The 14,502-nt window shown below is 45.0% G+C and overlaps 1 protein-coding gene across 1 annotated transcript in view; it reads left to right on the top strand.

The window, feature by feature from the left end:
* LOC139049323 (nucleoprotein TPR-like) overlaps nucleotides 1–12,960 on the top strand; it is a 34,875-nt gene extending 21,915 nt beyond the window's left edge. Inside the window, exons 13-17 of the mRNA XM_070524699.1 lie at nucleotides 2,528–2,623; nucleotides 3,153–3,333; nucleotides 4,450–4,586; nucleotides 6,302–6,409; nucleotides 9,868–12,960. Coding sequence (XP_070380800.1) covers nucleotides 2,528–2,623; nucleotides 3,153–3,333; nucleotides 4,450–4,586; nucleotides 6,302–6,409; nucleotides 9,868–10,490 — 1,145 coding nt within the window. The 3' untranslated portion in view covers nucleotides 10,491–12,960. The remainder of the gene's footprint in view (nucleotides 1–2,527; nucleotides 2,624–3,152; nucleotides 3,334–4,449; nucleotides 4,587–6,301; nucleotides 6,410–9,867) is intronic.
* The last annotated feature ends 1,542 nt before the right edge of the window (nucleotides 12,961–14,502 follow it).

Genomic DNA, 14,502 nt, shown 5'->3' with positions numbered 1-14,502 from the left:
GCAGCTGGAGTAGTGCATGTGCAGAACACCGCGCCGCTCCGTGCTGCCGGTCAGGGAGCATCGAAACAAATCTTTTCGCGCACTTTCTCTGTCGGTAGCGATTGCCACCGCAGACCGGACTGTTGCTCGGCGATGGCACGGACGCAAACACATTCCGCAAGACGAAACTATAAGTGGGAGACACATGGTACGATTCGGCGTTCAATCCGACGTGCGGCGCCGCATGCTCCGGCATGCGGCATACGACGATTTGGGGTACATGGTGCGTGCATTCGAAAGATTGAGCGGCGTGTAAGCTCCGCCCAGATCCAGCCCCTCAGCTTGACTTCATAGCCACGTCGAGAAACGCAATATAAAGAACTCTACACAACACTGCTTTGCTTTACAGGAACACTGTCAATAAAATCATGCCCCTGCAAGTGACAGAACACTTCACGACGGCGCGTTGTCCACTGACGACTCTGCTAACAGCCAGTGATAGGGCAGGTATGCCTAGCTGGGCAGATGGCGCTTACGATCCAACCCGAGCTCGTCGAAGAGTGCTTATGTTTGCCAAAACAATTAACACTGTGCACTTAGGTCGCCTGTAATTAAATACAATTGGTTTACTCAACGCAGTCGTTGCGAAGGGCAAACGTGCAAGCGAAGTGAGCAGCCTCGCTCAGACGGTCGGTGTGGGATGTCTGCCCGCGAAATGCTCTCGCGTTGTGGCTCCCAATCTCGCCAGTAGCTTAGTGCTAGTGTGCTAGGCGCTGCTTTGCATAACAGGCACACGTTTGAGATAATTTTACCGAACTCGTAACTATTTCTTGTCGGAAACAAACTGCAGCAGGCAAGGAAAAAAAAAAAAAAACACTGCGAGAAACTGGCCAGCCAGCGCCGTCTCCGTGGAGGGAGCGTCGGAGAACGTCACATGCCGGACGGGTCGGACGGTGAAAATTTGCCCATTTGCCGCCTCGATTCGAAACACCTCGATTTCGGCGCGTCGGACGCTGAATCGGACCGTGTGTCTCTCGCTTTGTTGATGCGTCGTCTGTGTCGCAAGAGCAACAGGTCTTTCTACATAACACAGACACGTAGCCGCTGCCACTCCTTTTCGTTGCTTCAATAGCTTTCAGTTCACGAGTATAGCGGTCCCTCAGCCGCTTCCATAGTTTCAGGCACCCTTCAACTGAAAGAGGGAGAACAAGACATACAAACAGGCACTGAGTGCATAGCATGTCCGGAGACGTATACACACATGTGCGTAGCATTGACGCTCCTGTTGAGAGGCCAGAGTACATGCGTATCTGCTCCCACGCGTTGTTTTCGCGCTCCGCATCCCAGTAGTCCATTCTTTTGGTGTCGTAGACACAATGGTGTTGCTGGACGGTGTCCAGAAACTTTTAGATTTCGGAGCCGCACAGGTCGGGCACGCTTTCTTGCGAAGAGGCCATCTCGTTCTGGTCCAGCCCGCCGAGTAGCGAGACTCTACCTCGACGAGAGAGGGCGCTAGGCGCTAACTTGCTCGGCGCGGTTGGCGCGAAATGCAGTCGGTTGCATTCGGCGCCGGACGAATGCATGTAGCTGCGGTCTGTGTAGTGTAGATACCGCGGCCACTGTGGTGTGTTGCCACGAGTCCACTGGCTAAGTAAGTGCACTGCAACTCGCTGAGGACAACAGTATTTGTCTTGGGTTTGGCGGGTCGTTGGCACCAAAATTGGAAGTAGTAGCAGCTACGTTAACACTGAACTTTCTTAAACGATTTCTTAAACAATTAAGACTCTCGCTTATCAACAATGCGCAACACTGTGCATGCCTGCACATGCCCTCACTTTTTTTTTGTTTTCCTGTGCCGATGTTTTCGATGACATAACAAAGAAAATTGTTAGAAAAATGTATCTCATTTGTGAAATGTTCCCTACTACTGTATTTTCTTGTTTTACTTATTCAGCTATATCAGTTTTATGTGATTTTGCAGTATAAAAAAAAACAGCTGCCATAGAAGTGTTTTTTGCTAATCACAATTGGTAGGGACCCTTTAACAAATTTGTTGGGTCCCAAAAGCGTGTACTTTGCAATTGTATATGTTCATTATGTTAAATAAACTTTCACACTTTCCAACCCAAAAGCAAATTTGAACTGCGTGCCACGGTGACATTTAGAAGGCGGAGCATTGTGGGTACGCCCCGCTCTGCCATAGCCTTTGCAGTGCAAGCCATTCAAGAAGGAGTGGAAGCATTGGGAAGGCCATGTTTGATTGACAATAAGTCCGCTTCTGCTGAACGCATTGAAGTACTTTTTTTGGCAAAGTTTTTCTGAAATAGCCTATTTTAACTTCAAATGCATTTCTTCACTTCAGTAAAAAGTGGTTCAGGGCCCCTTTAAGGCCTGCTAATGTGCTACTTAAACATAAATTGAATTTGTTGCGTTTGTGAAGAACACCTGGCACCTAAATATAGTAAAAGTAGCTTCCAGGTGTTAAAAAAAAACGTAAAATTTTATTTGTATGGCAAAATAGTAATAGCATACACGGTTATCCTTGCAGGTGTGGGAGTAGACGACACACGGATGGACTTATCACACTTTGAGGAAGGTGGTGGCCGTAGTGTGCCGTCAACGCCACTGCAAATCTCTCCAACTGGTGAGCATTCATATTAATTGCATTTAAAAATTGGTACATGAAAAATTACTAATAAACCATGCTAAAACGTGCACACACAAAGGACATGGTGTCCTGTGCTTGTGTGTGTGTGTGTGTGTGTGTTTGTGTGTGTGTGTCTGTGTGTGTGGATTTTCTGAGCTTTTCGTGCACAAGTTTTTTTTCTTTTGTGTGCATCATCACACCCAAGTTCGTTTTATTGAGTTTTGACTACCATTTTCTTGCAGTTACGGCTCTGTGCCCAACTCATGTGACGCATGTGTTGTTTCAGACATTTTTTCAGGCTGCACATGGGATACTTTCGATCATGATCAGGGCTTATTAGGATTTAATTTCTCAATTGCAATTGGCTTCCTTATGTAGCTTGCACAAAAGAGTGTATCGTGATTTCGAATCTCTGTCCCAATAGGGCTCGGTCACAATCCGAAGTGCCATGTCTGAATGGGCGATGTAAGCTCATTTCATGGCATAAAGATATTTGAAGGACACTCCTTTTATGCCTGCTGCACAGAATCGCGAGACACGTCATTGTTCCAAGGAGAGACAACTGTGGTGGAGGAACCCCCCGAGGAAACGCCCGAGGAAGTGGCGGCCAGCCAGGAAGAGGAGGAGGAGGAAGAAGAGCCGGGACCACTCGTCGTGAGCAGCCCACCCTCTGTCCTGGTCATGGAGGCTCCAGAGTCCAGCGAAGGGTACGGGGCCGATGTTTTACCAAGTAACATTCTGCATAACCTGCTGTGCCATTGTGATAACAGCAATGCATTTGTCTAGAAGTGATGATGGAAATAAAATAGTAATAGTGACACACATTTGTGAAGCCATAGGAACTCTATCCCACATGTTTCTTGCATGACATTTAGCAGTCATAAAAATTTGTAAACATCAAATATTTTAATTTCATACTAGGATCGGTCTTGATATGCCGTACCTGGCATCACAAACACTGTTGTGCTGTCATAACTTGGAGTGAAATTTGTCGACATTGCACAGCAGTAAGGCTACATATGATGATGTTTTGCATTTAAAAAAAAAAAAAAGAAAAATTGAGTATGGCAGCTACAGTGATCACATAAGTGGAGAAAGTCGGTATATTTTGGTGTCATGATGCATGAACCTTCTGGTTACTGAAACCGAAACTTGGTCATTGATCCATGTAATGCTGTAAATTATTTAAGATGCTTTCACACTTAGCAGTATATATTTTTTAAAGGATTAGAAGGTTTGCACCTTTATATAATGAAAAAAATACAAATAAGAAAACATGTCGTCAAATGGCAACATCTTTTAAAGCTGAGACTTGGTGGCTAAAATGTCAGAAAGAGCTTTGGACTGTGCTACAATTGTTGGAATGTAAAATGATATGTGTTGACTGTTGAGGTGTAGTGCTTAGATACAGAAACACAGTTGTATGGATTAGGGATCACACAGGATGAGGTAATAATGACGAGGAGTTATAAATGCTGTGAATGCGTAGTTCGGTAACCGACTATCTTTGACGATGGCCAGATGTATTTCATCGGAGGAAAAATGTAGTTGAGGATGGCAGATCATTAGACAGTGATTACGATCTGAAAACGAGAGTGTAGGATTGCTTCAGTTGACGCAGAGCAAGGATGCAAACAGAAGTATTTCAGAGGCTCACAATGATTATGATGATGTTGGAGAACATTGATGGGGTTGCAGTATTAGTTGCAAAGTAACTGGTACTAATAGTTTTTGATTTCATAAGGAAGGTTATTTGCAGGTTTCTCTTCATGCTCTGTGACTGCTTTGATTTTATAATAATGTGGCATGCGCACTGTTTCTAGGCCTTCAACTGCCGTTGAAGTTCTCCCAATTGTGGAAGAACCTGCAGAGCCAGAAGAGTCACCAGCAAAGGCAGAGCCAGCAGTCATTCATTCGTCACCACCCACTATTGTCATCTCTCCTGTGCCTGTTCTTGAAGGTAAGTGTGCTGCAGTGGAGCCATTTCATGTTCCGAGTCTCTGAAATGTAAATGTGTGAGAGCGTACCCTGCAAGCACATAATCGGTGTTGTTCACTTCGGCACATATTCCGACAACCACAGATGTCTGCATCAAGTCAGTCCCTGAGGACATGTGGGAGGCATGTGATGCTCATCACTGTGCTACTTAACCCTACAGCATGATGATAGTTGGATGACACAGCTGGCTTGACTTCCATGGCATGACCACGAAGGCATGATGACGAAGCTCTGACAACAGATGCACGATAGTGACTGTCTGATGATGGTGGTACCACAGGGGTGACAGAATCATGATTGAGGACAGTATGATTATGATAGAATGATGCAGAAAAATGACGTCGAAGGAATGATGAAAATGGTAAAACGACGATGACAGGACAACAATGAGATGGTGTTACTTAAATGAAGACAATGATAAAACAACGGCTAGACAATGACTTCATGACTACGACTGTGTGACGATGATGGTGTGATGATGACAGCATGATGACAGTCTGATGTCTGATGATGCGATGACCACAATGGCATCACGACCACAAGCACACACCTAGTAGCCCAAGAAATTAGACAACTTGGACCGCTTGTTCGGAGTGGAAGGCAAGACGGCGGCAGCATGATGAGAGTTAGGTCACGAAGCTGAAATGACCAGGATTGAACCATCTCAATGGCATCAGGATGGCGGTGTGACAAGGAATGCATGACAACTGTATGATGCATGACAACTGTATGAGCACACAAACACCGTGAAGGTGGTTTAGGTTTCGTACCCGATTGCATTGCACAGGCAATTTTCGCCCCTATTTCCTGTTAAAAGAAATGTGCACCTTAAGATCGAGTAAAAAGTGTAATAAAACATTGTGATCTACAGTTATTGCTTAAAAATTTTCGTTTGGCAGGCCAAAAATAGGTGTTTTTAACAGGTGCTCAAGACATTCACAGTACTGTCCCCTAAGCTACGCATAGACAGACACTGCCCTAAATAGGGTCACTATTGGAGTCATAATAGGGTAAGGCGCAAGTGTGGAGTGGTCAAATTTGAATTATCCGACCAAAGTCAATATTAGGATAGAAATAAGGAAAGTTTGGGCCCTTAGAAATGGCATGGCTGCCGGCTAACACCTTCAGTCGGGATAAAATTAACTGCGGGCAAATTAATGGAAGTAAACTGTGTATGCTTATAATGAAAATCAAATATATCAAAGGTATTTTGGTGCAGCCAAAAGGCTCTACTGATTAGGAGGGATCAGTGTTTTACGGTTTCACTAGCTGGCAAGCACAAGCAGCTCGCAAATTCAACTTATGTAGGGAACTCACGCTGCATAATCTTTCAATGACAACGTATAGGCATGCGTATGAACCCATGCCTCTCTCTTTATGCTTTCTGCACTGACCTATTGTCTGTCGCATTTAGTGCACTGCTTTTATGTACTGATCACTCTGGAGCACATCCCATCATACTGCAATTAGTTTCTTGTTTACTCAGATACAATAACCTAGAAAAACATGAATAAGAGCTTCCGCTCAGTGTTATCTGTCATTGCAACCTTGACCCATTGGCAGCTACAGGTGTGCAGTTGCTGTTATCAGCCCTTGCTGCAGCATAATTTTGACATTATGTCAGGATGGTGTTTCTCTTTTGAGTGAGCACGTGTGCCATTCTTCGGTCTCTCTCAGTGACCCCAGAGGAAAGAGAAGAGCTGCTGCTATCAGAAGGGGAAGCAACCGACACTGGAGCAGATGTTGGGTCTGAGGCGCAGGCTTCAGAGGAGCCAGCAACCTCAGGTGAGTTTCTGTCAGTGAGTTGACGTTTGTCAAACATTTTGTATTCTTCCACACAAAATCTAACAGTAATATAGTACTCTTGTTGCATCAATATGGCAGCCAATGTTTGCATTGTTCTTCAAGGGTTTACAATCTACTTGGTACTCTGCTGGAAGTGTTTTCAGACTGAGTATTTGGATGTTTGTGAACCCTTTGGTGCTGTAACATTCTAGGGAATAAAGTGACTCTGGCATGTTGTGAGCATGGTAAATTAACCCTCCCAGTCATTAGGTAATGCTCTTGTGAATTTATGGGCGATATATACTTGCCTTTATGTCATATGAAACCTGCAATAACTTTATCAGTAAGTAGGGAAACCATAGCATGGTTGTTAATGTAATAGTAGAACCTCTTAGCGTGGTGCTCTCCTCAGTGAACTACAGCCATGCATATGCCTTGCTGCCTGTACAGGTGCCTATCATGCGGAAGGGTCACTGTCAGAAAGCCGTGGCGATTTCCTTGCGTACATCGTGGAAACTGTCGATACCACTGCTCTCTTCCTCATTTATTACGCTCTCACTTACAGACAAACGTCACGTCCCGTACACGCACACTTGTGTATTCAATCTTGGGCATAATTCGGCTTTTTTGTAAAGCTTAGTTGCATGGCGATTAAACCTGCCACATTGTGTAGCCAGAAACTGGGAAATAAATGTATTGTGGCATCAAAACAACTGCTGTTGCAGATGTTTTTTCATTATGCTCTCGCTTCCTCGTAGACATGCATCATGTTCCATGCATGCACATTTGTATATGTACAGTTGACCCCAGATATATTGAATTCAAAGGGGTCACAAAATAGTTTGATGCATTGATAACTTGAAATACAGATTACACCTATCAAAGCTTATCTGAAAATTCCGCACGTCTCGGACAGTATCTCGGGAATGTGAAAAGCAGGAATTTACCGATCCCGTAACCGGAGCCACTCAATGAGAAAATCGAGTGGCATCAATTTCTTGAGTGGTGTGTGTATCGGACCTGGAGGTCTTTTGTGGTCTTGAAGCAGCATGGCAATCCTCTTTCCCGATGAAAAGTGGACGCAAATAGTATGGTTCGCTGCACAGTGGTTAGTTAGTTTTTTCCTTGTGTTATGGTTCACCACATTGCATGACTGTGATGCAGTGAAGACTACTAAAGCTAATTGACCTGGAATGCAAATAAGACCCTTGCTGCACAAGCCCTCGGTATATCGAGGCACGTACCTCGCTTATTTTTTCTCAATGGCATGTACTGCCTTTCATATTCAATGACTGAACATGAAAAAATAGGCTTAGTGAAATAAGTCTTTTTTGTTTGTGCGCATTTTTATTTTTTGTCTGGCAGAATCTGTGACTGCAAAGGGAGCAATTTTTAGTCTATAGTTCTGTTAAATTACAGATGCCATGACCAGCCCTATTACGGGTGTGAATGAAGCCTAAACTTGACTCAAGGCTGAAGCCCCTATGCGCAAGCTAAAGCCAAGGCCTGCTTCAAAACTTTCTCACCAGACCTGAGCTTATCCCGTGGGCCGGGGTTTCCAGGCAACCTTATTGTGTGAAAGTTTAGGGCAAGCCGCTCGGGTAAACGTGTGAATGGCACAAGGTAAAACTGCAGATCATCGACTGCTGCTATCACCTACCTTGCCGTAAAAATTATCAGCTCCTTTTTAGCAGGCTCTTCATCACTGTTGTCTGCGTTGACATGTTCACGTCCTTTCCATCCTAGATGGCTCTGAAGATGTCATCGGTAGTCAGTTATGATTACATCATCTCAACTGCAACATATTCGTCAATCGTTGCATTCACTACTGTGTTAAAATAAGCAATGTACAAGTTGAGTGATGCTCCAGGACTGAATGCTCACTGACATCGTCCCGCTAGCATGTTAATGCTAGCACAGAGTATAGCTCCATGGCGTCTGTGGAAGGCTATGGCAGCACTGCTACGTGGTCTTCATAGTGAAGCAACAATTTAGTCGTTATGGGCACCTGAATTTCTTTGTATAGGCAGATTTGTTGTAGTGATATTCATTGTAAAGGCATCCGCTATACCTATGGAAAAAGAAAATACTGCTGGCTCTACTATAATACAGAGTACATGTAAGCATGAAATGGCAACCAGCTAAGTAGATTGGTTAGAGATGGTACTAGCCACATTCTTAAAATGGGTGTAGTGCATGTTCGCAATGGCATACCCGTCCACACCGCACCACGCCACGCTGTGCACTGCTTCATATAGATGTTGCTCAGCTAGAAGAAGAAAACCGACTGAAGGCGGCACAACAGGCAGCAAAAGACGCCAGGGAGACAGAGTGCACTGCCCAGCTAGAAGAATAAAATGCCTGAAGGAGGCACCATGCAGCATGGCGCCATCTCTTGAGGCGACGCAAAACTCGCATCACGGAACTTGCGGACCGCTGGCATTGAACATGCAACCAGTTCTCAACACCGAAAGATGACAATGAAGTGTATGGTGCCCTGTATCTGCCTTTTGAATATCGCTGTTAGAAATGACAAATAAAACTTCAGCGTACTAGAAGTTACAGCTTTAGTGATATTGTGAACAAACATTAGGAAGAACTCGGAAGCAATACTTTTTGTAACTTCTTTGAGCAGTAACTAATGTATGTAATGCAATCCTGTACAAACAGTTAGGGGCAACATGCTGCATTTTTCTAAGTTTTGATTGGTTGCCCAAATGATCTCGTTTTGTTCTCAACTTGCCCGGATGTTCTTGTTTGAGTGCCCAGATAGTGGCTCTGGCTTTTTGCACAAGGTCAGTTGAAGGTTGCTGACAATGGGAGCTAAAAGCATTTCATGGTTAATAGTAGTTTAGCTGGGACATTGTTCTTCCTTTGTTATACAAGTGATTTTGTTGTAGAGGCATTCGACTATATCCTCAATGACATGAGAATGATCTCAAACTCATTTGGACAAGCACACTCTGAGGAGTGTACTGTTCAGTGTACCTAATGTGGCGTTAAATGCAAGTTTTATATATGCGTAGTACAGTGCTATACTTTTGAATCATATCTCCAAGGGGATGTTGGAACTGCTTGATATAGACAATAATTCTATATATCTGGGTTTCACTGTATTCCATGTTGGGGAATGGTTGGCTTTTCTGCAAATGTTAGTTGCATGATGCTTAAGTTTGTTGCATTTTGTAGTATGAAAGAGGGAAATGAAACCGTGTTGCATTACATATGTGAAAAGACTATAGTAAGAAATTATTATTGCTTAATTAATGCCAGTTGCCTACAGCACTGTTGCCATTGTTTCTCATGCCTGCCTTGTCTTGAGCACGGCTTGCTGTATATCTTCCAGTTAGCCAAATTTGGCATAAATGGCAAGTATGCTGACTTGATTGCTTGCTATTTTTATTGCACCAGCATCACCTTAAGTGCATTGTCTTCCCACAATTGGGCATTGTACGCAGGTGGAGAAGCTTCTGCAGCGACGTCACCTGGAGGGCCATCGCAACAGCAACAGCAGTCGACGCAGCAGCAGGCACCGCCGCAGCGCCGGCGCATTGTGTGGGAGGAGCCCGAGCCGGCCTCGAGCTCAGTGGCAGCAACGCCGCCGCCCTCTGTGGCGACGGTGGTGCAAGCCGCAGTGGGTGGTGCCCCAACATCACCGAGCCCCGCCCACTTCCCAACACCTCCGCCTGCGCACGCGACGGCACCTACTGCCGCGGCCGGCGCCACCAGCGGGTCAGCCATGGCGTCAACACAGCCGCAGCAGCAGCAGATGCAGCAACAACAACAACAACATAGGAGTCCCAATATGGTTCGCGGTCTGCGCAGCCGCCGGGTGCGCCTGCGAGGCTCGTTGCCACAGGGTCGAGGGGCTGGCCTCCAGAGTAGAGGGGCTGGGCCCCAGGGTAGAGGGACTGGCCCCCAGGGTCGAGGGGCAGGACCCCAGGGTCGAGGGGCCGGCCCCCAGGGTCGAGGGGCGGGGCTTCAGGGAAGGGGCCACCCAGTGCGAGGTGCAGCAGGACTCATGTGGAGTCCGAACTGGAGGGGAAGTGGCCCTCGGAGCCGTGGTCCACACCCTTTCTGAGCTGTGTGGGTGCGTTTCAAGGCGGGGCCAAGTAGTCGCCGAACAGAGATGCAGGGGATAGGTGTGGGTTCTTGATGCGATAGGGAAACACATAGAGGAACTAAGGGCACAGCGATTGCTGACACTTCAGAGGAGTGGCAATAGTTGCTAGCACAATGTTGCAACTCTTTCTGTGAGCTTAGCCCATCATCATTTTCATGAGTGCTTGTATAGTTTTCACGTTGACACGTATTTTTTTTCTATTTTACCGAGGAGCACTTGAGAGAGGGAAAATATTGATTTCAAAGGAGTGGCAGAAGTGTGGTTTGTGTGAAAGGAAGCTCGCATTGTTGTGATGGCATTATTTCACAGAAGTTCTGAATGATAGAACTGGTCTAAATGACAATGAATGTATGTGCCCGAAGATCAAACTAAATGAAGGGCACGTACTGTTGGAAGGACTTCGCAGTTAAGGGGTGCAAGCTAACACAATACACCGTATCACCAATTTTACCCGTGGGCCTCACCTGGTACTTCAGCAGCAGTGATGCAAGCCTTCAGTCTTTTTATTCATTGGTGCCTTTCGTGCATGGCAACTTTCCAGTACCTCCGAGTCGCGTTAATGTAGGTCCACGTGCAAAATTGCTAGTGTTTAGTTGTGTGAACTTACCCTTAAAGAAAGCGGTTAGTGGCACACAGCAGGACAATGTGAGTAAATTCACAACTGCTTTGAATGGCTGCAGTGTTTTTAATGCGTGGTCATGGCAGGATAGTGACACGCCAATTTCAACCTAGCGGGTGATTGAGCGAGTGATTAAGGTGAGCAGCTATCAGCTAGGTGAACAGGTTAGCAGGTGATTAAGGTGACCAGCGATCATTAGTCATTTCTAAAACGCTAGAATCCAGCCATGCTTGAAACAATGGCCAACGAAGTAGCTGCCCGCTTGCCGAGTTTTGTTGGCATGCACAACTGGCTGTCACAGACACCTGCTCAATCAGTTGTCACAACTGAATGCTCGTGTGGAGGAGGTCTGCACTAAACCATCCAAACAGTTTAATCCCCCTTTCTTAGATCTTCCTCAACATGAGATACTTCCTTCACTCCTGTCAGCAGACAATGTTGCCACCTTTTGGTTTAGAAGAAGCAAAGAAATGTTCCAATAACCCTTCTTCATGTAACAAGCGGTTTGCTTGAGAAATACTTCTCTATGCCATCACATTGGAGTTGACACTTAAACTGTTTGGTAACACAAATATACGTCAGGAATTTTGTTCCTAGGTACTTCCAGTGTGTGCTCCAAGGCGATGACTTAGATGAACGTCTCTCAAGCAACTCCTCATGTTAGTAACCACTAAGTTGCATTATTGAAATGCACGGGGTAGTTCAATCAAGGAGGTGCCTCAAGTTCTGGTATGTTTAAGAACGCAAAGAGGCGATTCACCTGAGAAACCTGTTGCTTTCCCCATGCGTTGACACTCATTTGCTGTACAGCACAGTCGCTTGTCTCTCCATTTATTCTGTTGTGCATTTTTTATGCTGATTCATGCTCTTTCCGAGACACCTGAGCACCGTGCTTCATATCATCTCATTCTCCAGCTCCTCATCTATCATGCTTTGTTTGTCTCAATACGCCAACGCTTTCTGAAACTTGCTATCACTAGCTTCTTTCTTAAGGCCAAGGAAGGGCTGAGATGAAAAAAATGTGGCTGTGACCAATACATCTTGTCTTCTTTTTGTCTCAATTCCTGTTTCTTTTTTTTTTTGTTCTTTTGGAACTGAAGACATGACCTCTTTTTCCTGGTGGAATTAATACCACATTTATGCATAGTTCACATTCTTTTCACCACAGTTGCGCCTCTCAGGGTATAATATCACAAATTTGAGGCCTTTTCGATGCAAAAGTCTCATCTCTCATTGCTTAGCATTCAATCTGTGCATATTTTAATTGGTTTGAAAAGTATGTATCTCCTGTTGGGGTGGCTATTACAGATAGGTTTAAAGAGAGTCTAATTGTTTTAGTTGTTACCTAAACCTGTGTTCATGTTTCTTTCCGGGAGTGAAAGTTTTTACTTTAGAAGGGCAGGTGTTTTCTTGCTCAGGATGATGACAAGGCTATGCCTTTAGAGCTGGCTGCTGCAGTAGTTCTCGCAAACTGTCAGCCTTTAGGAACTGGGTTCTTGAAATACGTTTACCTTCTTTTTTTTTATGTACAGCACAAAACTTGAATGTCCTGTTCACCAGGGTTGCGCTGATCTTCACTTGAGTGCATTTCATGTGATGTCACAACTACTGGAACCAATCAATGTAACATGTGCAGCTTAGTGTAACAGGAGATGCTGTCTGTTCTCATGACTTTGTGGTCAAGTAGGTCTTGGTTTCAGAACTTGCAGTAGCAAGGTGCTCTCATTGCTTCCCAAGTGGTGTATGCCTGATTGTGTTTGCGGAGTGTTAAAAAAAAAGAAAATTAAAAACAAAATTTTCGGCACACTCCGTGCGGTCTACGTTCCACTGTCTTTGATAAAGCAGCAGTCTCGTGCTTTCAGATGTACGTTCTAATGTTGTAAAAGGTGACGGTATGGATGTCCTCAGGCCACTCGACCATAGCTTCACTAACATAACATCTCGTAATGCAATGCAACTCATATGGCACAGTCTCTTGCTAACTCTTTGCCAAATGGAACTGCTGCGTTAGCTCCTCCGTCGTACTATTTCATGCTGAATAGAGAACAGTCCTGATGCAGCCGAGGCCTCAACAGTTCTCACACAAACAAGCCGTAAGCCGTTCAGTGCACTCTACAACCTGGCTCACTTCCCTTCGTTTTCTTTAACTTTTCTCTAACTTACAGTATGTTGTTCATGGCCTTCACTTGCACTGCATTTTCACCTTGTGCAAGGCCATTAATGGACAGGTACAAAGCCTAATGATGCCATGTCGTTTCAGCTGCACAAACTGTTTGCAGCAAAGTTTCTATTGCATGAGGTTTTTTTTTCCTTTTTTATTCCTAGCTTGAGCAAGCACTTCGTCTTATATTCAAAACAATTTTTTGTTTTTTTTTTAATATTGCGCATCAAAGTGCGGCAAGCTTAAAGGAGTACTGACTGAAAATTTTTGTCTAGCTTTTATTACTTTATTGGATAGCCCTCAACCCAGTAATCATGTTATGGAGTCTCGATCCCCTGAGGGTGCAGCTAATAATGGAGTATGTTAGCGTTTAATGCGACCACTTCAAAATGCGACCAAGAGCAGGGCGGCTTCGGATGGAGGAAGGCTACCCATTTCGTCACTGAAACCTATCGTGGTGTTCTTGTACCTCATACCACTGACAAGCATACACACACAAACTGTGGCCATCATGACTAAAGCCAAGTGTATTAGCATTCCCTTGTGTTTCCAAGTGATGTGAACAATTGGAAAGGCCAGTTTGGCAACTTTTGGCTATATGGTAATTCTGGGCCCTCCAACTGCCAAACCTGCAACCTATGCTTTCACTGACATGACAAGTAAGCTTTGTCACTTCTAAGGTCATGCTGCGCTTGATGGCCTTAGAAGGGAAAAAGGTTACGACCGTAGCACGACCTCAGAAGGGGGAGGGGAAGGGAGGGGCTGTACAAAATGTGCTGTAATTAGCATCGATTTGTGGCGCTCTCAAGGAATTGAGGCTTTGCACTGTAACTATGGTGCCGACAGCTACGTAAAAAAAGCAAAAAAAACGGGACACCAAGTTGTCCATGCCAGTACTCTTTTTAACAACCAGGCAACCGGGGGGGTACAAGAAAACGAACTTACTATGTAGTTTGGAGAATATGGGGTTGCATGCGTGATAGGAGGTGGTCGATCAGCGAGGAAGTGGAAGCTCAAATAGACGCGCAGCGTGGCTCATGTGCATTGCTGTTTACAAACTCTCGACCTGTTTGTATGCTTTTACCATTTGCAGAATACATAAACAGGGGTAGTCAGCAATGCACAGTTCTACTCTTGACCCTCGATATAATGAACCCGGATATTTCAAATTAACGAATATAAAATACCGT

The sequence above is a fragment of the Dermacentor albipictus genome, chromosome 8 (assembly GCF_038994185.2).
Source record: "Dermacentor albipictus isolate Rhodes 1998 colony chromosome 8, USDA_Dalb.pri_finalv2, whole genome shotgun sequence".
NCBI lineage: Eukaryota > Metazoa > Arthropoda > Arachnida > Ixodida > Ixodidae > Dermacentor > Dermacentor albipictus.
This window is presented reverse-complemented; position numbering and strand designations above follow the sequence as displayed.